The 27451-nt window shown below is 35.9% G+C and overlaps 1 protein-coding gene and 4 non-coding genes across 8 annotated transcripts; all 5 read right to left on the bottom strand.

Annotated features, from left to right (window-relative positions):
• Window positions 1–6497: 6497 nt before the first annotated feature.
• On the bottom strand, window positions 6498–6582 carry LOC135671091 (small nucleolar RNA Z102/R77). The gene has a single exon (XR_010512635.1). It is a non-coding gene; the product is annotated as a small nucleolar RNA Z102/R77 (small nucleolar RNA).
• A 122-nt stretch (window positions 6583–6704) lies between these two features.
• LOC135671090 (small nucleolar RNA Z101) lies at window positions 6705–6805 on the bottom strand. Its single transcript, XR_010512634.1, has one exon. It is a non-coding gene; the product is annotated as a small nucleolar RNA Z101 (small nucleolar RNA).
• Window positions 6806–6882: 77 nt separating this feature from the next.
• Window positions 6883–6984, bottom strand: LOC135671089 (small nucleolar RNA Z101). The gene has a single exon (XR_010512633.1). It is a non-coding gene; the product is annotated as a small nucleolar RNA Z101 (small nucleolar RNA).
• A 61-nt stretch (window positions 6985–7045) lies between these two features.
• On the bottom strand, window positions 7046–7146 carry LOC135671088 (small nucleolar RNA Z101). The gene has a single exon (XR_010512632.1). It is a non-coding gene; the product is annotated as a small nucleolar RNA Z101 (small nucleolar RNA).
• Window positions 7147–7804: 658 nt separating this feature from the next.
• On the bottom strand, window positions 7805–16328 carry LOC135583644 (ABSCISIC ACID-INSENSITIVE 5-like protein 3). Of its 4 annotated transcripts, none has more exons than XM_065178762.1 (4): window positions 16107–16328; window positions 14639–15635; window positions 14482–14553; window positions 7805–8123 (listed from the first exon to the last, which is right to left on the bottom strand). In XM_065178762.1, exons 2-4 carry the CDS (start codon window positions 15401–15403, stop codon window positions 8043–8045), a joined length of 918 nt encoding a protein of 305 aa, XP_065034834.1. In that variant the 5' UTR covers window positions 15404–15635; window positions 16107–16328; the 3' UTR covers window positions 7805–8042. The 4 variants fall into 4 exon arrangements, with proteins under 4 accessions (XP_065034834.1, XP_065034833.1, XP_065034835.1 ...); XM_065178761.1 differs by having other exon boundaries at window positions 14639–15426; XM_065178763.1 differs by having other exon boundaries at window positions 14498–14553; window positions 16107–16327.
• Between the last annotated feature and the right edge of the window lie 11123 nt (window positions 16329–27451).

Below are 27451 nucleotides of genomic sequence, written 5' to 3'. Positions count from 1 at the left end.
AAGTCTCCAATTCTTTCTTGGTTGGTTCCGGCAACACTTCCGATGATTCTTCAGACTTCCGGCAGACTCTCGAACACCCATCGAACTTGACTCCGATAAACTTACTTTATGTCTTCAAGCTATCGTAGTTAATCCTGCACATGTAAAACATACTTCGATCTAGACAATTAATCCTAAGCATCTAATCAAGTTGTCCGGCATGTCATTGGTCCCTCGACGCTTCGTCCGATTCTTCGGCGCATCGTCCTCTCTTGTGGCCTATTGCCCAATCAGCCAATTGACTCCGCAACTCCAATATCCTTGGCACAATCTCCGCTCTTCTTGGCCCGATGCCCGAATCCACGGCCTGAAGCCTTCTGTCGATATGTTGACTGATCCACCGACCTGACGTCCAATCTTCTGACATGTTCTTCCGGCCCAACATGATTTTCCTACTTTAATTGTCTCATCCTGATCGAAGCATCCCGCGTCACTCAAAACATAGATTAAAACATAAATACATATTGATTGATTTTATCATCAAAATCTGAGATTCAACAATCTTTCCCTTTTTGATGATGACAACCAATCGACGATGGAGTTAACCTTAACTCCCGGAGTTTAAACAAACTCCTTCTATCAATATACCATATTGATAGAAACTCTTGGATTCAAAAATCCAAGCAACATGTCATGATAAAATCATGACATATAATCAACATACTTCTCCCCCTTTGTCATTAACAAAAAAGAGAAGTACTACAATTAAGTGTTTGTGATATACAAGTTCAACTTATTGCATGAAAAATATAATATCTATTTTTATCATCATGCAAGTTTGCTATCATCATAGATATACATGGTAGTACGATAGCAAATTTATAATATACAAGCTAAATTTTTTTTTTTAATATTTTAAGACATGTAAGCTAGTAAGTTTGAGATGTTCAAGAAAGCAACTCTTGTTTCTTGAAATACAAGTTTTCTATGCTATAAATTTGTGTCATTTTTATGTGTCATTTTTTATCCTCTTATCATAAAAGGGTCTTCCACAAATTCCATCAACTCCACCGTCTCAAGATCTTGATCAACTTGCTAAAGGTTTCGTAGACTTAGGCGACTCCATGCATGACTTAGCCACGTCATTGATTCCACGAGCAGTGTTCATAAGATTGAAGAATGTTGGAGGCTTCCTCTTTGGTATCAAGAAGCCAAGAACATCATAAGATTGAAGAATGACGCTTATCGTCGCAAAAAAAGTCTATTCTTAATATTATCTAATATTGATTTTTGGATAAAATAAATATTATAATCTGAAGTTTCAAATAACAATAATTTTTATTTTATCTTGAATTTATTAAAAATTATGGTAAAATTGATAAGTTCTTAGGAAAATTATTATTGATAGCATAATTATAATATCTTACTCCTAGTTCCACTAGTACCCTACATGTACATTAATACGTAACATCTTAAGTATGCATGTACATTAATACGTAACATCTTACTGTCTCCACAACCTTCGTTTCCAAATGCATGCATGCATGCAAGCATGCATGCACAAGAGCTAATGCTTCTATTAATTTTCTACAATGTGTGACTGTTCAAAGAATCGGAACTGAACTTTGACTTTTCATTGGGCTTAAAAAATAAAAATAATAAGATCATGTGTCATTATCACTCGGTTTTTGAGACGACTCTGATCCTTTCAACCATGCACAAAGGATCATGACATCATTCAGACTACGGAACACGAGGAATTTGACGGGGGTAAAATGTGACCATAAACTCTATCATCTTCATTGGTGATTTATCTTAGGCTTAGGCTTCTATAATCAACACAAATTGTTCTCGAGTAATACAACAAGATGAACAGTTTACCATTTTTGTCTACCAACTCGTACTGAAACCTGTGAGTTGAGAACGGAGCACCTACACATCACTTTCACGTCCAACAACAGCAAGATTCGTAATAGTCTTAAGCAGAGACTGCTGTTTATTGAGCTTAATTATTCATTATGTTGTAGAGGCACCAGGAATCTCATATCTATGTTTGCATCTGATGTTTTCTAATCATAGAAAACGTGGAAGGGTTCAATGAAAGCAAATGAGTTTTTGACTTTGTCTTAAAAGAATTATGTGTGACTCTCGTTCGTTTAGCTCATGAGACTATTTGACCATTTCAACTATGCGCAAAAGGAGCTGCTCGGGAAGAAGGAAGCTTCTTTGGATTGATTTCAAGTATGTATATATATATATATGCCAGCAAGCACCTCTTCTTGATCATTCTCTCATATCAATTAACGACTCCTCGGATCAGTTCAGGCAAGTGAAGTGAACGATGATGATGGTCTTCGAAGACTCGAGCAAGGAGTTGGTGAAGGCATGTCTGTTCATTGTAGTTCAAGGTCTGGTCTATCTCATCGTTCGCGGCTCCTCCGACATCTTTTCCACCATGAAAACGAGATCATTCAGCTTCCGCTCCGTGAAATCGACAAGTTTCTCCCGAATACTCGATCTGTTCACCGACTTGCCTTCAGGAGTCGAGCCATTACAAGATCTCATGGAGTAGCCGTCGGCTTCCTCTCCGATGACACGACAGTAGAAGATACATAGGTGTTTGAGATTTAGTTCTTCTAATTCTTTTATGCTTCTCGTGTTGTACGAAATGGAGCTGATTGAGAATTCATCTTCGTTTTTGTCTCTCTATCTGTAAGGAAAATTATAACCTCCTGATCGAGAAAGGTGTTGTGAGAAAAGCGAAACACCCAATAGGAAGATAAAGAGAGTTGGGTTTTACATCGAGCGAATTCCCAAATATTTCCATCATCATTGCTTTTCAGGTGATTATATGAATAAGAATAACAACTCCAAAAAGAAAAGAAAAAACTAGTAACTAAATATCAAGAGCCAACAACAATATAACCTAATAATACCCAAATTGGAAGCTAAGCTATAGCATTTAAAGAGTTAATAAAAGAGTATTCAAAATAACAATATAAGAGGTGTTTCAACTCATGATAAAAGAATATAAAGTTAAATTTAAATTCTTAAACTTGCATTATTGGACATATCAAATAGAAATAAATCCTTTATTGCTTTAGAAAGCGAAAATGTTTAGACTATTAATCTTAATAACTTACATGATATAACTCATTTTTCAACTTTAAATAATGATATGTGGCTTTGGCCCAGGAGACTGACATATTAGTATACAATTAATTTCTCAAATTTAAATTAAAAAATTATAAAAATATCAAAAATAAAATTTATTAAAAATAAATTTTATGATACATATCAATTAAAAAAATATAAAGAATAGCTTCAAATTCAAAAGTCAATTAAGTACTTCTAGACCACTATAACTAATTTACATGAACTTATTATTGATATCACAAATATAGGACATAGTAAATATACATTTATTAATGACTTATTACTTGAGTTGTTTGATGATTTTAAATTAGTTAATAAGAAATAAAAAATATACAAAAAATTCATGCTTCTCTTTCTAGAGATTTTGAAAAAAATGAGAATAACAATTGCATGTTAACTCCTAGCAATAAGCATGAAAAGTTAGATTCATTTAAAAAATATATATTACTACAACAAACAAAATAATTTTGATTGAAAATGCTTTATGGTTAATAAAATCATGATGTTTTAATGATGTAATAAAAATATTAAAAGGTTTGATATCATGCTTGATGATTTTATATTATGTATAAGGATTTGAAGCAATGATGATTTAAAATCATATGTTTTGAAATTATGTGTTACAGTTTTGATCTTGATAATTTTTATGATAAATCTTGCTCTTTCGGTTTTAAACGATAATGCATGTTTTTATTTGGCATAAAAGATAAAATCATGTTTGTATGAAATAAAAAAGGAATACATTTTTCTTGAAAATTTTTCTATCTTATCAAATTTTTCAAAAAAAGATTAATGGATCAATTTATGTTATTTATTTATTTTTAATCTCTTGAACTATAAACATGATTTTGATGATTTAAATTTGAATAAATTTTTATCCAAATTATGATCTCGATTCCTTGATAATTATAACTTGAGATTTTTATAAATCAATATTGTTTACTATGATTCTTCTTTTCGCTATTTGATTTATCTAAATGAATGATGATTTTTCTCTTGATTCTTAAGAATTATAACTTGAATTCTTTTGTGAATCAAGATCTCTTATTATGTATTCTCGTATCATTCTTCTTATTATTTAAGAGGGTTTTTTTTATGAATCTTAATAACTTGAGATTTTTTTTATAGATGAACTAGATCTTTTATTCTCCTATATTCCTTTTTGTTAAAGAAGAGATTCATCTAAACTAATCTTGATACTTTCACTTGATATTTATAAATTGAGATTTATTATAAATCAAGATTTTTCATATTTTGTTCTCCTACAATTTTTTTTACTATTTACTAAAAAAAATTATTTAAATGAATCATGATTTTTTTATGAATCCTTGGAATTATAACACGAGATTTTTTATGAATCAAATTCATTTACTATGATTCCTCTTTTTACAATTTGAGTCATCCAAAAAGAATCATAATTTTTCTCTTGATTTTTCGATATTCATAATTTAAAATTTGTTCATAGCACCCAATTAATTTTTCTTGACATTTTTCATGTGAGGATATGAAATTATACATAAAATACTCATAATATTATATTAATGCATACAAATGAGAATTTATGATCATATATGGTAGAATATAATGTAATTTGATATTTTAATACTATCATGATTTAAAATATTTATGATTTAGAATGACACATGTAATATTGATAGGGGGAGTTTAGTTAAACTCTATCAATTAGTTATCATTATCAAAAATAGAGAGATTATTGAATCTTAAATTTTAATGATAAAATCAATTGATGAGATTGTGATATAATCTGTATTTTGAATGAAGCAGCACTAGCTTCGATCAAGAAGAGACAAATTGATTAAAATAAGAGTAATCAGTTGACCCGAATGAACATATCAGAAGATTAGATGTCAGACCGAAGGATCCCCATCGATGTGTCGATAGAAGGCTTTGTGCCATGAGTTCGAACATCGGACCAAGGACCAAGAAGATTAGACATTACACCAAGGAGATCAGATATTACGAGAAGACAACATGTCGATTGTGCAATATACTAAAGGAGAGAAAGATACACCGAAGGATCAAACGAAGCACTGAATAAATCAATAACATACCGAACAACATAGGATTCATGCTTATAATAATTTATTTAGATCAAGTTAATTTAAATCTAATTGAGTCAGAATGAAATAATGTCAACTCAATTAGAAGCCAATTGGACTTATTATTTGACCCATTTAATGTCCTATAGCAAAGTTTGACAATGGTACCACCTAAGCATATTCGAGATTGTGTTAAGTGATGGTACCACTAGACTAAGCGATAGTATCGCCCGATCTTCAAAAAAAACTCCTCTTAGAAATTTCACTATATATCAATATGCTAAGTTAAGCCAAATAAAACAATCAATGACTATATATCAATGACAACAGTATTGAAATGACAATATATTAAAATATCTCAATGTAACGTATTTTGATTGTCCAAGCAAGATTCAGTTAAAGATTCAATCTAATCTGATTAATTGGACAATACTAAATTAAATGAAACCATATGAGTCTCTTTTATAGGGGGACTCATATATCAATATGCTAAGTCAAGTCATATAAGATAATCTATAATATTATTTTTATTAAAAATATATAAAGATAATAATAAATTTTCATTTCACAAGATAATTAATGGCATACTTAAAGGGGATACATAATATTAGCATAATTAATGGATAATTTTGTTTTTTTATCATAGAATAATTTGACAAATTATTGCGGTAAAAGTGCTTGTTTCATCACTTACCTCAACCCATATATTGCTCAACCAAATAAAAAAATTCAATAATAGTAGGATTTCTAGATTATAAAATCTTTATTTTTTGTGCAAAGTGAAGTACATATGGATCATTAATACTAAGGATGAGAGGTAGAGAAAGATATAAACAATTTTAAATAAATTTTAATTTTTAGGGAGTGAAATTGATCCAACATGGATCTGTTACTGGAGAACCCTATCCATAATATCAGACAGATAATAATAAATTATCTCATTGATATAACTATGACACTTTAGCATTTAATCTAAAAATACTACCGTATTTTTTACACTAACTCAAAAAAATGATACCTGTAACACATAGAGAACATGTTTAAAGCAATACAGCGATACACCATCAAACACGGATAAGTATCCACCTATCCGCCTAATGTGCTGAGAAACCCATCATCATTGAATTCTTAACACCGCATAAATTTATTCATCAAAACAAAAAGAATTTTTTGTTATAAAAACTAATATATATATATATATATATATATATATATATATATATATTATAATAAAAAATAAGACCACAATTTTAAGCAAGTTCGAAGTTTCAAAAGAGAAAAAATAGATGATAAGGAGCAGAGAGAGATCAGATGGAGTTCATGCAATGGGAACCATCATATCGGCAATCAAACCAATAGGGAAAACAATCATCGATCATCATTTTCGTCTTATCCTTATCACCATCCATCCACTGTACCAAAAACACTATGGATTTAACGACCAAATCAAAGACGAATCCACAAAATCATAACAAATTGGGGAAAAATAAGGGGAGAACACTTGCAGTTCTTGGGCATCAGATCTCCAAGGTGATATGATAGGTAACTTCATAATCAATGCTTCAGACGCAAATTACCCATTAAATCAAAGCACTCCTCATTTGCCAGTCAAACCAAACAAAAACCGATAGTAAAACAAAGAGAGAGCGAGCGAGAGAGAGAGAGAGAGAGGAGAAAACTTGCAGTTCTTGGGCATCAGATCTCCAAGGTGATATGATAGGTAACTTCATAATCAATGCTTCAGACGCAAATTACCCATTAAAATCAAAGCACTCCTCATTTGCCCGTCAAACCAAACAAAAACCGATAGTAAAAGAGAGAGAGAGAGAGAGAGGAGAAAACTTGCAGTTCTTGGGCATCAGATCTCCAAGGTGATATGATAGGTAACTTCATAATCAATGCTTCAGACGCAAATTACCCATTAAATCAAAGCACTCCTCATTTGCCCGTCAAACCAAACAAAAACCGATAGCAAAACGAAAGAGAGAGAGAGAGAGAGGGAGAGATTTGGGAGGAGCAGAGATGAACGCGAGAGGCCGTAACAGACGTCATGAGAGAGAGAGACAGAGAGAGAGAGAGAGATTTGGGAGGAGCGGGGATGAACGCGAGATGCCGTAACAGATGTCAATTTATAGACGGGGAGGGGGACTAGGGTTAGGGTTATATTGGTGACGTGATGATCTGTGCCGTTCATTCCTGTCAGATCAGACCGTTGGCTGTGGTTGGAAACTAAGTCGTAAACCAATCAACGATGCCGAGCCGACTCACTGGGTTCGTCCAACTCGTTCCCATCCAAATCCATCTTATCGCATAATCTTTCTTGAGGCGGAAGACGAGTCTTGTAATATTGGAATCCTCTCGTTGATAAATCTGAATAGGCTTTTTGTATTCGTTCTATCTGTTCTATGTTTCATACAACATTACTGAATCTGCTAATATAGATTTCAACATTAAGTCACAAGTGCTCTTGAACAAAGCAATTGAAAGTGCAACATAAATTGTGATGAACTACAATTTGCCTGCATGCTTGCAGTTCTAATGAAGTCAATCTTCAGATCAAACAAGTGAAGAAGAAACAACACTTCATTTGTCATTGGATCTCAGCAACGAACAGGTAAAGGCACATGAGAAGTGGAATATCTTATATCACAATACTCATCGAGTTCTTTATGTTCAAAATCATTCACTTAGACAAACCAAAGAAGGCCAGATACAACCTTGGAACACAAGCAGCAGACCGTTCAGCTCCCACTCTATTGTGAATGAATCCTGGAGCTGAATCAACATGCAAACATATGTTCCTAATGCATAACTTAATAGACCAACCCATCCAGATCTCTCGTCGGATCAGAAAGCGGCTGAACTCGTTCGACGGAGTTGATGCTTTGGTTCGGGCTGGGGAATATAGTGTATCATAGCTTCCAACTCCTGCGGATAAGCAAATAAACATTAACTTCGTGCCGATGCACAGATATAAATCAAAGAAGTTTGATGAAAAAAGGCTCTTTTCACTTGGTATCAAATCTATAATGGAATACATATCAATCATTATTTGTGCCACAATGAGTGCAGCAACTTCTGTAAAATATCACCTGGCCAAGTTTACTAATAAATTTTGAAAGAAGTCAGCAACACATATCTGAACTGGTGAGCGCCAATATTTAGGCACTTTGCTCAATGGAAGTTCCCCAGCAATATAAATTCCGCACAGATGCAACAAAAGAATTCTTTACATTGATGCATGTTTACACAATGGTTAACTCTACCAGTATGAGCATTCTTATCATTTATGTCAGAAATCAGGACCACCTTAACTTTAGTGGAAGATCATGCAAAGATTACAATTGCTACCTTAATTATGCATCCTTACACATGGTCATATTTGCTAAAGCTTGGAAACCTTCAACCTTGACCTTAATCTCCTCACGCGTGAATAGTTTTTTGCAGATTAATTGACAAAAATACTACTACAGCATTCAAGCTTAGAATCTGTACCCTAAAATCACTTCCTCTTCATACCACAGGTTACTAGCTGCTTGTCGAAAGAGGGTCTTTTTTTCCTTGTATAATTCCTTACCAAACATCCTTTGTTAGTTTGGCAAGTCCCACGTAGTCCCACATCGGGAAAATCAAACTTGTTATCTCCTATTGCAACTATAAATAAGAGTCTAGGCTTTGAAGCCAGAAGCACCACAAGAAAAATCTAATTGTTTGCTTTGGGTTTAATTTCTGTTAAGTCCATACTTAGTTAAAATAGTTTGGGCTTATAGTTTGGGTTTTTCTTGTTTAGTAGTTTCAGGTGTTTTATGGCCTAGGAACTTTTTCCTAAGACATTTGTAATTATCCCTTTTATAGTAAAGTTTTGCTCCTCCTCCGTCCGTGGACGTAGGTCAATTGACCGAACGACGTAAATCTGGTGTCCTTGTCTCTTTTATTTTTCTGCTTTATTATCTTTATTGGGTTGTCAAATTACCCTTTGGTAAATTTCCTAGGACCAGCTCTAACAAACTGATATCAGAGCTTGGTTTCTAGATCTTTTGGCAACGATGACAATAACAAAGATCGTTGTCGAGAAATTGTCCTACAAGGAAAGTCATTAAACCCTAAGGACTTTACGTATCCCTCACCCTATAAAACAAGGGGTGTGCTCCCATCTAAAGGCAATCAAAAGAAGTCTCGAGCAAAAGCCCAACTAGCCCTAGCTATTCCAACCTCAAAAGAGAGAAGAAAAGAGAGGAGAAGAGAGAAAGGAGGAATTCTGTGAGGTATAGCCCATCCTTCCAATCGCAGCCTTCTTCCTCGTGTTCTAGTAACCAAAACCTTGCATTAAAGCTTTATCCAATTGTTGTGAGAAGTCCCCAATGCTCGTTGTCTAAACCTCCGAAGGAGGTTGCAGCAGCAAGAGAGGAGGAGGTTGAAACTGGCAACATTCCATAAACTGTCGAGAGCAGCCAAGAGCTGTCCAAAGACAACCTGCACTCTATGCACCTATTGGTCTGGTTATGCACTTTTAATTCTATTGTTTTAAGTCTTGTAGCTAGCACTTTTAGCTTTACAAGCAATATAAGTTGTTTTCTTTCGGTTTTACGCTTGGTCTTTCTACTAGTCATAGGTGCCCTACAAGCCAATCACGTGCGTGATGGCATGTATGACATGACACGCAGTCTTTTTGCTTATTATTATTATAGTATTTTTCACTTTATATTATTTGATGCTTTAATATATTGTGATGTTCATAGATCTATGCAATGGGAATCGGATCGTGATCAGATCACGATAATAAGACCGATTCACCTTTAAACACAGACCCTAAATAATCTTGGTCATAGGTTATTTGAGAGGGACATCGAGATAACCGAATATACTGGTGTGCTGTATGCCTGTCCATATGATGGAAACAGTTGGTCTCATAGCTGTTCGTATGGGGACACTAGGGCTACAATGCAGGTGCTCATTGGAGAATGAGTTCACTGATTGATCCGCTCACGGAATGTTGAATGGTTGATGATACCTCATTGTCAAACAGCGATTCCATCGTCTCAGTGGTGTACCTGGTTCTTAGACTTAAGACATCAAGGATGTCCTGTATGAGTACTCCACTCTTTGATACCAGACTTATAGGTTTGATAGTTCCAGTTCTAGTACAACTGGTCATCGGGAGTGACAATGAATATTACGAGGGTTATTGAGTGTGGATAGAGAATCATTCGCTCTCAGTATCATGAGAGGAATATCTCATATGTTCTTACTCACACAAATCCTTAGCCAAGGTCATTCGAATTAAGAAAGGAAGAGTTTTATAGGAGAATCTGATTAGAACAAGACTCGAAGAGAAATCGTATGGGCCTAACAGCACCATGCCTAGTATATAGTCTTTGGGATATTAGATGGATAAGGGACTATAGGTACATAGTACGTTCGTAGTTGATGAGTCAAGTGAATTATTATGAAGATGATAATTCACTGAGCCAAAAGGAGTTCTGATATGTATGACTCACGGACAGCTCGATATTGGACCTAGAGGGTCACACACATATGGTAGGTGTTACGACGAGTACGGGTTCAGATATGAGATATCCACCGAAGCCCCTATCTTATTGGATATTCATTAAGCCCATGAATTATTGGATCTTATAGATAAGATCCAATATGAGCTAATAAGAGATTATTAGGTAGAGACCCACTAATATAAGAGCCTTAGGTAATTGGATAGAGATCCAATACCCAATAGAGTAGAATTCATTAGGGTTAAGTTGACAAGGGACCTCTATAAATAGGAGAGAACTAAAGGGCCATAGGCTAGGCCTTTTTGGTTGCCACCTCCTATTCTCCTCTTCCCTTCTCCTTAGACAACAAGTGTGGAGATTTGAGTAGCGACTCGAGGAGCATCTACGCAGCCCCTACCATATGGATCACCGCTAGAGAGGAGAACACTTGATCTCCTTCATCCTCTCCTATAGATCTGCAGGAATTCAAGGATATACAATCTCCCTAGGTAACACATCTATCTCATACGTGACTTTTAGTTTCGCAGGTTTTTGCGTACCAATCTTCGCACGACGATGAATACCTTTTTGGGAAATCTAAGATTGTTGTTTTTATGTTCTTCTGCTGCACATGTGATGTCGGCCCTAGATTTTCCTACACTTTCTGCGATAGTTCTCTCCTCAACCAAGTCTTCCATCCGAAAGATAGTATCAAGTCAACGGATTATCAAACATGAATCTCATATAGATCAAATCAAGGATATTAATTTCAAATGATAGTGCCTGTATCCAGTGGTACATACCGGCCCGCCAGTAGACCAGTACATGGACCGCTCGTTATGGGCGGTATCAGCTTGGTTGTAGTGAGCGAAAAAGAAGCGTCGAGGGAGAAGAGGGAGAAGGTGTTCGAAGAAGAGGGATAATCGGGAGAACCTCGACACTTCCCAATCCAACGTCGCCCTCCCTCAACGATCCTGATCTATAAGGTAACAGAGAGGCGACATCTCGGCTTCTTCTTCCGCGTTCTTCAGAGACGTCTATGGCCTTCACCGTCTTCGCTGAACACCGCAAATGAGGAGAAGAAAAGGAGGTGACGTCGCCGAGGTAGCATACGCCTCCTTTTTCTTATTATTATTATTATTATTATTATTATTATTATATATATATATATATATATATATATATATATATACACACACCGAGCGGGACACCCTGACGTACCGATCGGTACACTCGAACCGTACCATATCGAGCAAAGCTTGAAACGTCGATACGGAATGAAATTAAGAACCTTTGGTCAAATTGAACCTAATCCAAGATCAAACGACTAAAGGCTTATTAAGTTACCAAGGCCCACATATATTTGAAGTTCAACATAAATATCACAAAAGTTATGATCTTAAACAATGGGCAAGAGAGACTTGGGGCAACCATTTTCCCATCAACTATGGTTTTTTAAGTTTCAGATGACAGATTCAGCAAATTGGATCAACAGATAAGCCTCGAAATCAGATAAATAATATTGAACTTTCTTCATTAACAGTAAATTAGCATCAAGTCTTGGAAGTTCAGGGATAATGGTCCTGAAAGGAAGGAAAGAAAAAGGCCATAAAAACTACAGCATGTGAAGAACAATCCAGCAAAAACTCTTCCGTGGGAAGCCCAGGCCATCTGGAATTGAACGCTTAACTGGAAGAACCTTTAACACATAATTGTAGCTTCATGGCAATTTCTCGATCATGGATACACCAGAAGTGAACGAGATTGATGAGTTCAGAAGGAATCCCTTGATGATTGAAAAGCAGAATCAAGTTCGAAACCTATATTTTCTAGATTCTAATATCTATATATAAGTCCAGAAGCTAAATGTTGGCTCCACTCCTCTTAACAATTCAGACCAAAAGGAAAATACATAAACATTCCAGCAGAAGTCTACCATATGCATTTTAGCAGCTACAAGCACAAAATCTGCTGCATAGGACAGATCTTAGTGTTATTTAATATAATGCTCCAACCAGGTAATGAAAATTTTAAAAAAAACAAGTATGAAAGAAGATGAAACCATCATCGTAATTTTATTGAGTATCAACAGTGGAGAAAACCGTAAATTTATATCATAAATGAATATTCAATTCAAGTGACAACAATAACAACATATCTAAACCATATGCCCATCTCGTCAATTATTGAGTATCAACAGTGGAGAAAATACTACTAAGTCCTCACAAGAATTAGAAAAAGAAGTTCTCACAAGAAGTCTTCGCAAGATATCTTCAAGCACCCAGTACGTATCCAATTAATTAATAACTATGTGAAAGATCACACACTTAAAGTATTTGATACATAACGAGAATTATCAGATTCAGATGAGTATACTATCTGAAACATAAGATGATAACTAACAGAATATTAAGTGAAGTAAGAAAAGTCCTTTTAATTGTTTCTACACTAATGTTTCAGTAAAATGAACTTGCTTTCACCATTTCAACCAAAGGTCTGAAGCATGTTTTTCCACCAGTTGCATCAGAAGCACTTACTATTTTTAACATTTTCAACAATTAAAAGTTTCTTTCAACTTTCATAGTCTACCATAAAAACTATATGATCCAACACAATCTCTTCTTGCAATGGGAACCAATGTTGATTTTGAATTTACAAAATGAAGAAAGACGATAACAACAACAATAGAAGTAACAACAACGACCATGAAAATAGTAACAATACTGGAAGTTGTAATTTAAAATATCCTACTATCTAGTCTATTACAACCCTTTTAGCTATGATCTTTGACACACCAAGTTATTTATAAGTTTGGCGACTTGTGAAATTTCTGTAAATTTTGCAAGCTAGAAAATGCATAAACTTGCTGTCAAACTTAAAAATATTCACCATTTATTACCTTATAAATTGACCAAAACAAGAGTTTTCTCTGCTGTTGGACCCAAAAACATTAAGCATTATCTATGATGCAAAACGTCAAGATATCCATTCATTAATCTTTAATCCAGTCCAGTAATGGTTTACGACAGCTTACTAAAATTTTCTCACATCAGTCATAAACAGGTGCATCGAAGGCACTTTTTAGAAGGTAGTCAGATTCAAACTGATTCAGAAATATATTTGAAGGTCAAAAGGTTTGAGGGACTAGCTTGCCTCCTTTTACTCTTTCTTTAGCATTTTTTACTCTCTTACTAGATGTGGCTGGCAGTTTAAGAAGACCTGAATACAATCTCCTTGTGCTTTATATTATGAGATCTCAGACGTAGACAGATTGTCTGACTAAAATCTCTGGCCCAGGCAGATATTACTTTTCAATTTTCTTCAGACTTTCTTTCTTACCTTAATCTGTCCATAGCAATCCAAGATAGGAACTATTCTGAACTTGTCAAAACTTGTTTTATACCATCAATTATCCAACTTCTCCACTTTTTTTTCTCTCTTTTTCTTACTGCAGAGAAATGGAGCAATAAATAAAGTTGTAATATTACTTGCAAGATAATTTTTCCAATGATGAACATAAATTTGCTAATATCAAAATTGGGAATAGAAAAAGCAGATTAAGTTATATAATATATTTTCCAAACTTTGAAGTACCATTTAAGTTTAGGTGATTGAAGATTATGCTTCTGATGAAAACCGCATCAGAAAGATGTAGATTTTATTTCATTCAAATGACCACTAAATATAAAATAATTAATAGTGAGATAAGAATAGGGTTTTTGTATCCATCCATCCTCACCAACTTGAATCATTGATCTATCATCAATTAGAGGAAGTTAAAGGAAAAATATAGAAGGTACCCTTTGCTGTCTCAACCTCTGATTTTCTTCTTCAAGTCGGGAGACCTTGTTCTCCAGCTCATTCGTGTAAGCCTGTTCATAGAAAAACCAGATGTGTATAACTAAGATCCATGAATCAACACTAGCATCAACAAAGATAAAACATCCATAGTCTTGCCTGCTTCCTAGCTCGTGAACGGGCAGCTGACTCACGGTTCTTGATCATTCTCTTCTGCTTCCTCTCGACAGTCTTCTTCGTCGTGTCCTCCGAAGGCCCCCTCTTCCGCCTTGGTGTTTGTGGATCAAGTGGGGACAAACTGGCTCCTTCACCATCACGGTACCTCGAGTCCAACATGGTTCCAACGCCGACAGCCAGAGGTTGTGGCACCTGTTGACCCACAAAAGCTCCCATTCTGCTCTGCTGAGCTTGTTGCTGCTGATGCTGATGATACTGCTGCAACCACTGTGTCCTTGGATCAAGACCCACATTGCCAATCCGATTGCTCCTACTCTGATCAGATCCTTCCGTGACCACCCCAGCTTTTGACAAGAAGTCCTCAAGAGTCATTTCCCCTAGGGTCGGCTGCCTTCCATAATCCGCAACACCATCACTATTCTCCTTCTGCCCTGTTTGGATGTGCCTCCACACCTCGTCGACTGTCTTCTTGCTCAGGGCACGCGGCATGGTGATACTCCCCTCGCACCGGATGCCTGGACATCCTACGCCAGTGCCGCCGCCATCGTCAGGGCCTGCAGACTGATTATCCTCGCACGGGATCACACTCCTGAGGAGCTCATCAAGGTTCATGCTGTGCAAGGGCTCACCCAAGTGGCTCTGGACCTCATTGAGGGTGAGGCTGTAAAGGGACCCTTGCCTGGCCAAGCTCTGGATCGGTGACTGCTGCCCTCCACCAACGCCCTGAGTCGCCATTGTCATGCTCATTTACCAGTTCTTCCTGCTGAAACCTAGAATACCATCGGATCATCAGGCTCGGTGCCCCATCTTGCTGCTTTCTTTACGGCCCAGAGACACCAGCTACTTTCCTACCTCTTAGCCAGTCCGACAAAAAGAATTCACACAACCTTTCAAGTCTAAACTTCAAGCGAACACAAGAAAGGGGGGAAAGAAGGAAAAGGTCAAGCTTTACGATCCTCGAGGAGAAGGACTACCTTCCCTGCATAAAAGAAGCACAAACCACTGAAGACTGTAATGCAAGGCTTGAAGGAAACAGGAAACTTAGAAAGGATGAATGGTTTCATCTTTCCAACAGAGAGAAACAACTTCAATCAACACAGTCGAGCCCTTGCAGTGGCCACCGCTAAAAACCAGCGCAATCAATGTAGGAAATTACATCAGAAGATCTTAGAAATTGTCCAGGGAAAAGAAGATGAACCCTACCCGGTCAAACACAAAAAAAGAAAGACGCAGAAATCAAGTCCCCAAATGGTGATGCCATCAAAGATTACGTTACAAGCATGTCCAACTAGAACAAAGAAGAAAAAATCTAACATGGATATCGCAGAGATTCCCCAGCCAAAGAGGCTATTTGGGTTTGAACTCGCTCGACCCAAAAGATCTGCAAAGGAATCAACACAAACATCTGACCAAGAACAAAGCGATCCTATGATACTTCCTGTTTCCTTACCTGTTGGGACCAGATCAGAATCTATCAGCTGCAGCATCCATCTCCATAAGGAAACAACAAACTCTCGGCAATTGGAAAGTCACCAGAGGGAATCCTAGGAGTGAGGACATGACGTGAGAAAGCCTCGGTTCTTGGCCTTCTTGTATCTGTCTGTGGTGACATATCATGCACTTGTGCTTTGTCGCCCAAACGAAGGTCCCATGATGGGTATACTACTCTAAAGGAGCAGGAATATTAAAAGCCAAACTTCCATCTCCTTTCTCTGGCGTTGCATAAACCTCTCATTACATAAGAATCAAACAAATGTTGTATGATTTTTCTAAAAAATTATCTCTGGATTTTTTTTAAATACTATTTGGTTTTTTTCTCTAATATCTTAAATACACCTTATCCTCACTTATCATCCGTCGCTTTCGTCCGATCGTGACGTTCAATCGCTTTCGTCCCGTCTTCTTCTCTTTTATTTTTTTTTCTTTACACTTCGACTCTTCTTCTTTTTTTCTTTTCTCATCTTCACACTTGGCCACTTAGATGCGATAGTAACTCATAGCGAGGTGAAAGTAACGAAACATTATAGGGGAAAATGAGGCCTTTGCGATGAGATATAGATGATCATATGGAAACGATAAAATAGAGGTAAGCACAGAGTCGATGAGACCTCGTAGTGAGATGAAGATAACAAGATAAGAATTATTTAAAATATTAGAAGAAAAAAGATAATAAATAAGAAAATTAAACAAAATTAGATATTTTTAGAAAAATCATATTATATATTTTCTAAGAATAAAGAAAAATTAGTTTTGGTACTAATCATGCCACAATCCATATTTGGTACATTATCTTTGGAAGGAAAAACAAATATATCATGGCATTGAAGGTGGTTCCCCATCATGATCATGAGATGAGATGTTTAGAGAAACAAATATAGCATAGCATCGAAGGAGGTTCCTCATCATGAGGTGTTTCTTTGAGACATCATTACTTCTTTCATGTCAAGAAACAAAAGTCCTTTAGCTGCTTGTTAATGGTCATCTTTTGGTTATGCATGCTTGAAATAACTCAAGAGGGTGTGTTATAGTGTGGTGGTGCTTCACCAGATAAACTGCAAACAAGAATGGTCTTACAAGTAAGAAAGAAAGAAAGAAAAGAAGAATGTTGTGTGCAGGAATATATCACAGGAGAAGAGTGATGCAAAGTCTTCAACTTGTGCCATCAAATCCAACTTGGCAATGATTGGGGACTCCCCAACTCTTTGAACGAGAGGGACCACAGAGTTCCTGTTCTAATCATTCTAAATTGGTTTACATAAGGAAATCTACAGGAGTCATCCTAGGAAGGTGAGAAGAGTGTACTGATTCACATATGTTACTCTTCTGCATTTTGTACTATGCCTGTGGCAGAAACTCCAAACAGGATTATTTGACTTAATGCCAGAACTACAGACTGGACTTTTTCTTCAAGGTGGTCCTTGAGATTTGTTCTGTGATATCAGCATTGCTTGGTGAAATAATTGCCCTTTTTTTCTTTTATTTTGGAGGAAATACACTGATGGAGAAAGATTATAAGTTGCTGTGTTGCTGTGGCCATGAAGAAATGTATAGGCTGAGATCAGATTATTATCATTAAACTGGTGTCTGTCATAGCTGTTTAATGAACCCTCATAAACATTAGCTATTAGATCTGTCACCCTCATCAATGCAGAAATCTTCAAGCCTCTTCTGTAATAACATTTGAAGATTTATCCATCTTCCAAGTAAATGTTAACTGATGACAGAAGTATAGTAATTTGTCACTCCATTGCTCTTTCACTCATCTCTGAAATTTATTGAATATGTTTCTTCACAGGAGCAAAAGTATTCTCTACTATGTGTAACATAGTTCATTTAAACTTTTCTATCCTCACAGGGTGTTTATATATGAATATATATATATATATATATAGAGAGAGAGAGAGAGAGAGAGAGATTTGCAGGGTGATAGTTTCTATGCCATCTCATTGGTCCTCTTGTCCTTGTTTCTGCAGCAGGACATTGTTCTTGAAGCTGTCAGATGATACTGTAGAAGATAATCTAAAATATGTGCCACTTTGGTATGCTTGTTATGATTTTTCACATCCCCTAACAAGGTTTCAACACAACAACAAGCTCACTGTTAAAGTGGAGAATGAAACATCTGGACTGACACTGTCAACAATTCTCTTCTCAAAGTGTGAATGAACTGTCACTGTTATTTGTGCCTCATGAGGAACAATTCTCTTCTCAAATTGTATACCTTAGTAACTCAGATGACACTGCAGTCATTGCATTATGGTCCATTAACTAAAAATTTTATAATGTAAAATAAAATAAAAAAGTATTTTAAAGATGAGCCTTCCTACAATGGTAAAGATTTTTTTATTATAACCCAAGTAATCATGAAAATAAAAAATATACTTGTATGTCCAATGGTGGGTTCATCTTTAAACAAAAGAAATATCCCTTGTGTAATTAGTAAATGTAAAGTAATCAAAGCCATCATACAGTTCACATATTTATCTTCCATGATGTAGCTTTTTCTAACACTTGATTGCATCTGTGACTATATTTCTTGCAAATTAAGGGATCAACAAACACAATGTAATCCCACCAAAGTTGAGGACTTCATTGAAGTGACTCCTAAGAATGAATGGATTGGAAATGAGTTACAATAGAATTTGGATCTCCTACCAAACTTTTAAAACTTAAAGGGTTGTTTAAATAGTTATCCTCATTATCTTTGGATTAATTATCAATCAGCTCTCATCTTATCATGATTAACCATCTGGCATTGTTATTTGTTTGAATTTATTACAAGTATTTGAGAAATCTACTTACTATTTTTCTCAACCCACTATGATGTATTGATGAAATAATCCTCTCATGTCTGTCTAAGAAAACACAAACAAACTGAACAAAATAAGATTGCAAATCTAAGAAATAAAGAATAATTCAACTATAAAGAATTAGATATGTCTTCAACATTAAATGCACTTATATTTTCTGCATAGTGTTAAGCAGTGAATTAGGATACAATCACTTGTAACAACTGACAAAAAAAAACATGTGACAAGATTGAAACATACTAAAATAGAGAGTGTGAAGTACAAATAATAATAAAGTAGCCACAGAGATATCTTGATAATCTACAAGTGCCAGTTAAAAATGGTTGGGGATAAACCATGTGTCACTTCAAGATTTGCCTCAAAAGATTATGCCCAAAACCTCATCTAAAGGCATTACATGAAAGGCAGTGGAGAGATTAATTTAGCTTGGAAGGGAAAGAAGAAGGTGCTGAAGCAAGAGGCACATGATGATGACCATCTCCCTCCTCCCACTTCTCTATGTCCTGAGCAGAATCATACATCAAAAGTGGGAATTCCAAGTGTCTTAATACCGAGGTTTAATAATCATTCAATCTGCTCAACCAATCTATTTCTCTTCGTTAAGAATCTCATCCTTGAGAAGGGACAACCTGGAAACAGCACAGTCTATCACCTTCACTTGAAGAGTCACCTTGTTTCAACAGAGACCACCATCCTCCACCTATGGCAACTTCCAGGCTCCTTGCATCCAGTACAAGAACATTTTTCAGCAGCAGAACATGGGTATGGAATATTTTTATGGTGACTTGTGTGTGGATATCTGCTTCATTGTGTTTGCAAAAGATTAGCTTGATCTGAGACAGGTCAAGGTCAAGGATTCAAGTTCCAATGAAGGTACCACTGTATCTGAAGATATAAAATGGATTTGCTGACATACATAAATCAGTAGATAATGTCTTTGTTTCAGGACAAGGAGATCACTGCTAATAAAAAACACTTGCAATGATCTTTAAGAGTGTGCTTACAGTGCAAGACACTCTTGATGGCCACAATGCACAAAGACTTCGATTACTGATATGGGAAGGTCTTCGATACTGGTGGCTGCTATGATTACGGTGGAGCAGTATGGGATGGACTTCGAACAAAAAGATGAGGGATCAACAGCTTCATCCTCCTTCATGTCCTTGGAAGAAAAGGATTCACTGTGGCTTGATTGTTCTTCATGGCTTTGCAACTTGGTGATGACCAAAACAGATTAGCACTTATGTTAAACTAATATGTATCAAACTTGTTAATTGACATCGATAGAAGCTGATTATGATGCAACTAAAAGATTTGACCAAAAGCAAATTGAATACATCAAACATAAAAGTAATTTATTTTTAATTAGGTAAGATATATTATAAATATGATTATTGATCAATAGAATAATTATAGTAGGATTCCTTAGGAGATACCCTTGATAGGAGGAACTCTCCTAATAACTTATCCTAGACCCTATACTCTCTCCTATAAATAGATAGGATTTCTAAGGACTAATTAGATGCATCTAAACGTAATTGAGAGATTAATAATTTTTTTTTAATCAATCTAGGTGGTCTTGTGAAAAGATAGGGAGAGAGTAGAAGGATTGTCTAGTTCTCTTTGCATATTGATATTTCAGATCCGACGATAGAACGCATGTAAATCATATAAGATTTATTCTTCTGAACAACAATAAAATATACATATCGAAATATATTAGATTTAATTTTATTTAATTTTAACTTTGACATAAAAATTTGTTTGCATTACAAATAACATGATTACATATTTTATGCTAACACTTCTAACGAAAATACGATGGATCAATAGCTTTTTATGTACTTGAAAGAAAAGGATTCACTGTAGCTTAATTGTTCTTCGTGGCTTTGCAACTTGGTGATGACAAAAACAGATTAGCACTTATGTTAAACTGATATGCATCAAACTTGACTTCAGCTAATTGACATCACCAGGCAATAATCAGAATAGGATGCAACCAAAAGATCAAAGATAGAAGCAGATTGAATACATCAAACATGGAAATAGCTTGTTCTTAGACTACTGATAACCCAAGGCTGAACTTAATAGTGAAATGGACTCAAATCATGGAATGGACCGCAGAATCCAGCTGATATGAAGCTTATCTACCAAAATAATAGTTGAACCAAAGAGCAGAGCAAAAATAATATTATTAATTAAGGAAAATAATTTTGTGTACATCATTGATTTTAAGAAATTATGATGTATTTATTCTATTTGTTGATATTTGAATCACATACAATTAACAATAATCCTAATATGGCTTAAATATGGACATCATACTTAAAAAATACGAGACAATTGAGTATGAGTGGTACAACGAGAGATAGAACAAGATATAAAAAGATATCATGAAATAAAGATTTGAATGTTTTTGGTTCAACTAAGGTTATGTTATTACAAAGCTTGATAACAACAATTAATCCATTAATAAATCCCATGCAATTGAAGAAGTATAATTTAACTTAATTAGATTGAATAGAAATGATAAATAATATACATACATATCTCAAATTTTAATTTTATTATTATTATTAGAGTTTTCCTAAGCTATTCCATTTTGTAAAAATATTATCGTGCCTAAAGTTGAAGAAGAAGTATACTTTGGAGTGTGAAGTGATAGAGTAGGTTGAGCTACTAAGATTGACTATAGAAGATGTCCACTCTAGGAGCTTTCACCTTTACTTTTGAAGTGACTTACTTGGAGGCTAAGTTCCTCCAAATTCAACAAGGGTTTAATTGTCTAATTTTCATTTAGACCATTAGATATTATACCTAGAAAGTCTCCTATTTATAGTATTTATTTCATAATCATCATTAGTTATAGAATATTAAGTGCACCAATATGAGAATGTTTTTTTAGATATCATGCTAATATGACAAATCTTGTTGACACTTTATCGTTTTAAGTTAATTAGGCTTCATGTGCAATTCTAATTGATTATAAAATAAATAATTATCATATTATTTTCTCCCTATAAAGCTTTGGGATAACGATGAGTCTATGTCAAACCATAATAGTTAGTCTATATCAAAGCACAATATCCATCTCCAATTTTTGATAGATATTATCTATATAAAAAATATTATATAATGCTTAGATGTCTGTGATCAAAATGAACACATCAAATATAGAGGTGGTTTACTTGGTTAAGGTGCATCGGTGCTTTGAATGTATTTATCGAGATAGAGATGTCAAGTGTCAGGAGATATTTTACTGAGTTAGAATATATTGAACACTTTGATACTTATATCTAGGATATATTCATCACATGAGAAAGATGATTTGCTCGATCAGGATATATCAAATTCTCTAGATAATTTTGTTTACTATGGACATTGCACGAGGGAGATGCACTACTCAATTAGGACACATTGTTTATTTTGAATGCTAATTATGCCCTTCGAAGACATATACATGGAGATACTTTGTGTATTGAGTATTTGAATATTTATTTTCATAGTAGATGTATCATACATAAAAAGATATTTTGCTTAGTTAAGACATATAGATTATTTTGATACTTATGTCTATGCAAACACATTATACATTAGGAGATGTTTTATCTGATTATGAGACATCAAGAGCCTTAGTGCTTATATTTTAATTGGATGCATCATGCGTGTGGGGATGTCTTGTTAGATTAAAGTGCATTAGGCATTTTGATGTTTATTAACTAGACAAATATATTATTGGATATATGAATGAATCATACATAAGAAAATATTTTGCATAGCTAGGACATGTTATGTTATTTTGGTGCTAATCTTGAACGGATGCATCACAAATAAGAAGATACTTTACTAGGTTAGGGTGCGTAAGGTGTGTAGGTCTCTGCTAGGCTAAGTGGATATGAATTTATTGTCTAATGAGAGTATATTGGATAAGAGTGAGTTAGATATTTCTTTTACATAATGAGAGCAAAACAAATATTTATTATCATACTTAAGTGGATCAGATATTTTTTACCCAATAAAAATGAGTTAGACATTTTTTGGCCCAACAAAATTAGGTTAAATACTCTATTACTTGATGAAAGTAGATTAGATTTATTTTCTTTTTGCTAGAAAGAGTGAATCGAGTATCTTTTTATTTGATAAACAAATTAGTTAGATATTTATTGTCTGATATGAGAAGGCAAAAATTATTTTCCTTTACAAGAGTAGGTTAGATATTTTCTTCATAATATAAAAGTGAGCTTAATATTTATCGTCATAAAGAGAATCAAACTTTTTCATTGAGAGTGGATCAGATATTTTTTTGTTTGATAAAAATGTGGGTCAAATATTTTTTGCCCAACTAGAAATATCTCTTATATATATGTATGTGTTATTGATATCATAATAAAAGTATAATGGGTATCATGGTGAAAGGGCTCCTCTAAGAGATCATTGTTTATATTTAATAAAAAAGATGACTGATGTATGTGTTTTTTTTTTTTTTTTTTATGAGGATGAATGATGTATGGGCTCTTTTTTTTTTTTTTTTTTAGGAGGATGAATGATGTATGGGCCCAACCTAATTTGTTTGGGGATGAGCCTACCTTGAATTAGGTTGGGGATGGGCCTGCCTATGGTATCTTGGTGCTTGTCTACCTAACAAAAGATCCATGATAGTGTCCTATATATCAGGATAGTGCCATAGTTTGATGCATTTGTATATTCACGAACCTAATTGAATGTAATAGGCACAATCAAAGGTAATTTTGAACCATTGGAATTACTCTTGGATCTAAATTCCAATAAATTCATTAGCCTCATGTGAATGACCTACTGCTTTTATGTTGCTACTTGTGTGATTATGCCTGCTTCTCACTAATATAACTCTAAAGATTTCATGATTATTACATGAACAAGGCATGTTGATTCAAGATCAACCCAGATGCTCTTGTAAATAAGTAACTTAGGGGCTCTCAATCCATTGTCGATCATACTAATGCATTGGGCATTTTGTGTTGAATCTCGTATTTTGATGATGAAACTCCTTGATATATGTTTATGATTTAATCTGCGTTTTGAGTGACGCAGGGTGCTTTGATCAGGATGAGACAATTAAAGCAGGAAAATCATGTTGTGCCGAAGGAACATGTCAGAAGATTGGACGTCGGGCCGGTGGATCGGTCGACGTAACGACAGAAGGCTTCGGGCCGTGGACTCGGGCATCGGGCCAAGAAGAGCGGGTATTGTGTCAAGGATATCGGAGTTACGGAGTCAACTGGCCGATTGGGCAATAGGCTGCAGGAAAGGACGATGCGCCGAAGAATCGGACGAAGCGTCGAGGGACCAATGACATGCCGGACAACTTGGTTAATTGCTTAGGATTAATTGTCTCGATCGAAGTTTTGTTTTAATTGTGCAGGATTAACTATGATAACGATGAAGACATAAAGCGAAACAAAGTGTCGGAGTCAAGCGCGAAGGATTTGTTGCAAGTTCGAGAGTTCGACGGAAGTCCGAAGGTTCATCGGGAATGCTACCGGAACTAGCCGAGAATGAGTTGGGAGCTTGCCGAAGGATTTTCGGAAGCTCGCCGGAAGGTTCGTTGGAAGTTCGCGGAGCTCGCCGAGAAAGATCGGAGCTTGCCGAAGAAGCTCGTTGGAACTCGCTAAGATCAAATCATGAAGTCTAGGAGCTTGCCAGGAGTCCGCAGAATGGTTTCCGAGAGTTCATCGGAAGACCGCCGGAAGTTTGCCGAAAGCTCGCTAGAAGAAGTCTTGACTTGCGGACTTTGTAATAGCTTAGAAAATGTCTTTAAAATCATAGTTAGCACATTAATTAGGGTTAGGATTAGGTGTTAATCCTATAACCCAAGTAGGGGCCAATTAGGCCCAAGTTCGGACTGGTTTGGGCCAAGTTTGGAGCCAAACCAAGTGAGCTGAAATAGTGAAAGAGGTGGCACCGCCCCAGCCAGGAGGTAGCACCGCCCAGGCTAAGTCTTCCAACGAGGCTGGGAGGTGCAACCGCCCCAGCCGGGAGGTGGCACCGCCTGAGCTCAGTCTTCGAGCAAGACTGGGCGGTGCAACCTCCCTGACAGAGAGGTGGCACCGCCTGAGCTCAGTCTTCGAGCTCTGGCAGAGAGGTGCAACCGCCTCTGTCAAGAGGTGGCATCGCCTGAGCTCAGTCTTCGAGCTCTGCCAGGCGGTGCAACCTCTCCAGTCAGGAGGTGCAACCGCCTGATCCCGGAATTCCGGGATTTGATCGTTTTGAGCTCCAAATTTGAATTGGGTTGGGGCCTATAAATACCCCACCCATTCAGCACTGAGAGAGTAAGAACTAAAGCCGAAATCTTGATCTTTTCAGTGGTTCTTAGAGCTCAAAACTGCTAGTTTTACTCCTCCTTCTGTTCTTCAAGTTTGAGTTGTAAAGAGAGGAGAGAAAACATTTGTAAGGGTTGTCTCCTAAGCCCATCAAAAGGAGTGAATCTGTAAGAGGGTAGTTGGCCTTCGCCTATTGAAGGAAGGCTCCTAGTTGACGTCGGCAACCTCGTCGGTGGAGGAAGCCAAAAGTGGAGTAGGTCAAGGCTGACCGAACCACTCTAAATCTCTGGTTTGCGTTTATTTTTTAGCACTTTATCATTACTGCAAACCTCCTTCATTACTACTGCTCTCTGCGCTTTCACGAACAAGTTCTAAGTGATGTTCTTCCGAATCTGCATTCAGACGTAAATTCGTGTTTTCGTACATTACTGTTTACGTTTACGTTTGATTCTGCAGAACCGTCTTCCGTGCTTTTACAAACGAGTTTCTTTGCAGTTTACACTTACATTTTGATTCTATTGATAACTGCAAACTGTCCTCTGCAATTTTACGAACGAGTTTCAACATTTAGACGTAAAACTGCATTTAGACGTAAAACTGCATTTAGACGTAAATCGGCTTTCCTCGCACAATCATCAGATCTCAGTTCATGTTTACGTCTTGATTTCAACTGCATACTGCCTTCTGCGAGTATACAAACGAGTTTCAAAGTTTAGACGTAAATCTGCGTTTAAGACGTAAATCTGCGTTTAGACGTAAATCTGCGTCTAGACGTAAATCTGTTTTTTGCAGATTACGTTTTGAGCTGAACAACAGCAGCACACTGTCTTTATACTTCTGCTTAAACTGCTTCTAGACGCAAACTGTGTTTAGACGCAATCTGCGCTCAGACGCAATCTGCATTTAGACGCAATCTGCGCTTAGACGCAATCTGCGCTAAGACGCAAACTGCGCTTAGACGCAATCTGAGTTTAGACGCAATCTGCATTTAGACGCAAACTGCGTTTAGACGCTAACTGTGTTTAAACGTAAACTGCACTTAATCATAAGTAATCTTAGAATCGACTTTTTGCATCAAAACAGTCTTTATCGAACGAACGCAGCTTTCGTTTTTTAATCGCTGAAAAATATCCGCTGCACTAATTCACCCCCCCCCCCCTCTTAGTGCTCTCGATCCTAACATTTTGATGCTTATTAACTAGACAAATATAATATTAATGTAAAGATCTTAGCTCAATTAGGATATATGAGATACTTTAATACTTGTATCTTGAATTGATGTAGCAAGCACGAGAAGATGCATTGAATCATTGATGTTTATATCCTCTATGAATGCATCATACACAAAAAGATATTTTGTATAGCTAGCGCATGTTAAGTAGTTTTGGTGATAGTTTTAAATGCCTACATCGTGCATAAAAAGATACTTTACTCGGTTAAGATGCATCAGGCTAAATAGATTTAAAATTTATTGTTTAATGAGAGTGTGTTGGATAGGACTGAGTCAAATATTTATTTTACAAGAGTAAGTCGAATATTTATTATCATACTTAAGTTAGATCGAATATATTTTACCTAATGAAAGTGAGTTAGATATTTTTTTGGCCCAACAAAATTATGTGAAATACTCTTTTACTTGACAAAAGTGGGTTAGATTTTTTTATCTAAAAAGAGTGAATTGAGTATCCTTTTATTTGATAAAAATGAGTTAGATATTTGTTCCTTGATATGAGTGGGTTATATGTATTTTGCAATTAGATATTCTTTATAATGTAAAAGTAAACTTAACGTTTATCATCCCAAAAAGAGAATCAAATATTTTTCACTAGAAGTGGATGAGATTTTTTTTGTTTGATAAAAAAGTGGGTCAAATATTTAATGCCCAACTAGAAATATCTCTTGTATATTTGTGTTACTGATATCAAGACAAAAGTATAGTGGGTGATAGTGAATAAAGTGATGTCAGCTTTGGCTTGCTGACTCACCTAGGGTCCCACTCCTACCTCAATAGTAATCATGGCAGAAGAGCCCACGCACCTCCCTTGCCCTGTGGCCGAGCGGTTGGGAAGCGACCTTTCCCTCTGTCAACCATGATTTCGAGAAAGGTTGCATGCTCAGACACGGGAGCATCAATCCCTGAGGGTGGAACATATTTTTCCCTTTTCCGACATCATTAATCCCTAACG

This window comes from Musa acuminata, unplaced genomic scaffold (genome assembly GCF_036884655.1).
Source record: "Musa acuminata AAA Group cultivar baxijiao unplaced genomic scaffold, Cavendish_Baxijiao_AAA HiC_scaffold_1137, whole genome shotgun sequence".
NCBI lineage: Eukaryota > Viridiplantae > Streptophyta > Magnoliopsida > Zingiberales > Musaceae > Musa > Musa acuminata.
This window is presented reverse-complemented; position numbering and strand designations above follow the sequence as displayed.

Coding starts and splice junctions, on each gene's coding strand:
- LOC135583644 (XM_065178762.1), bottom strand. CDS start 15,403: ATGAGCATGACAATGGCGACTCAGGGCGTTGGTGGAGGGCAGCAGTCA. Junction 14,554..14,638: donor GTTCACGAGCTAGGAAGCAG/GCAAGACTATGG, acceptor TTCTATGAACAG/GCTTACACGAATGAGCTGGA. Junction 8,124..14,481: donor AGAGGTTGAGACAGCAAAGG/GTACCTTCTATA, acceptor GCTTATCCGCAG/GAGTTGGAAGCTATGATACA.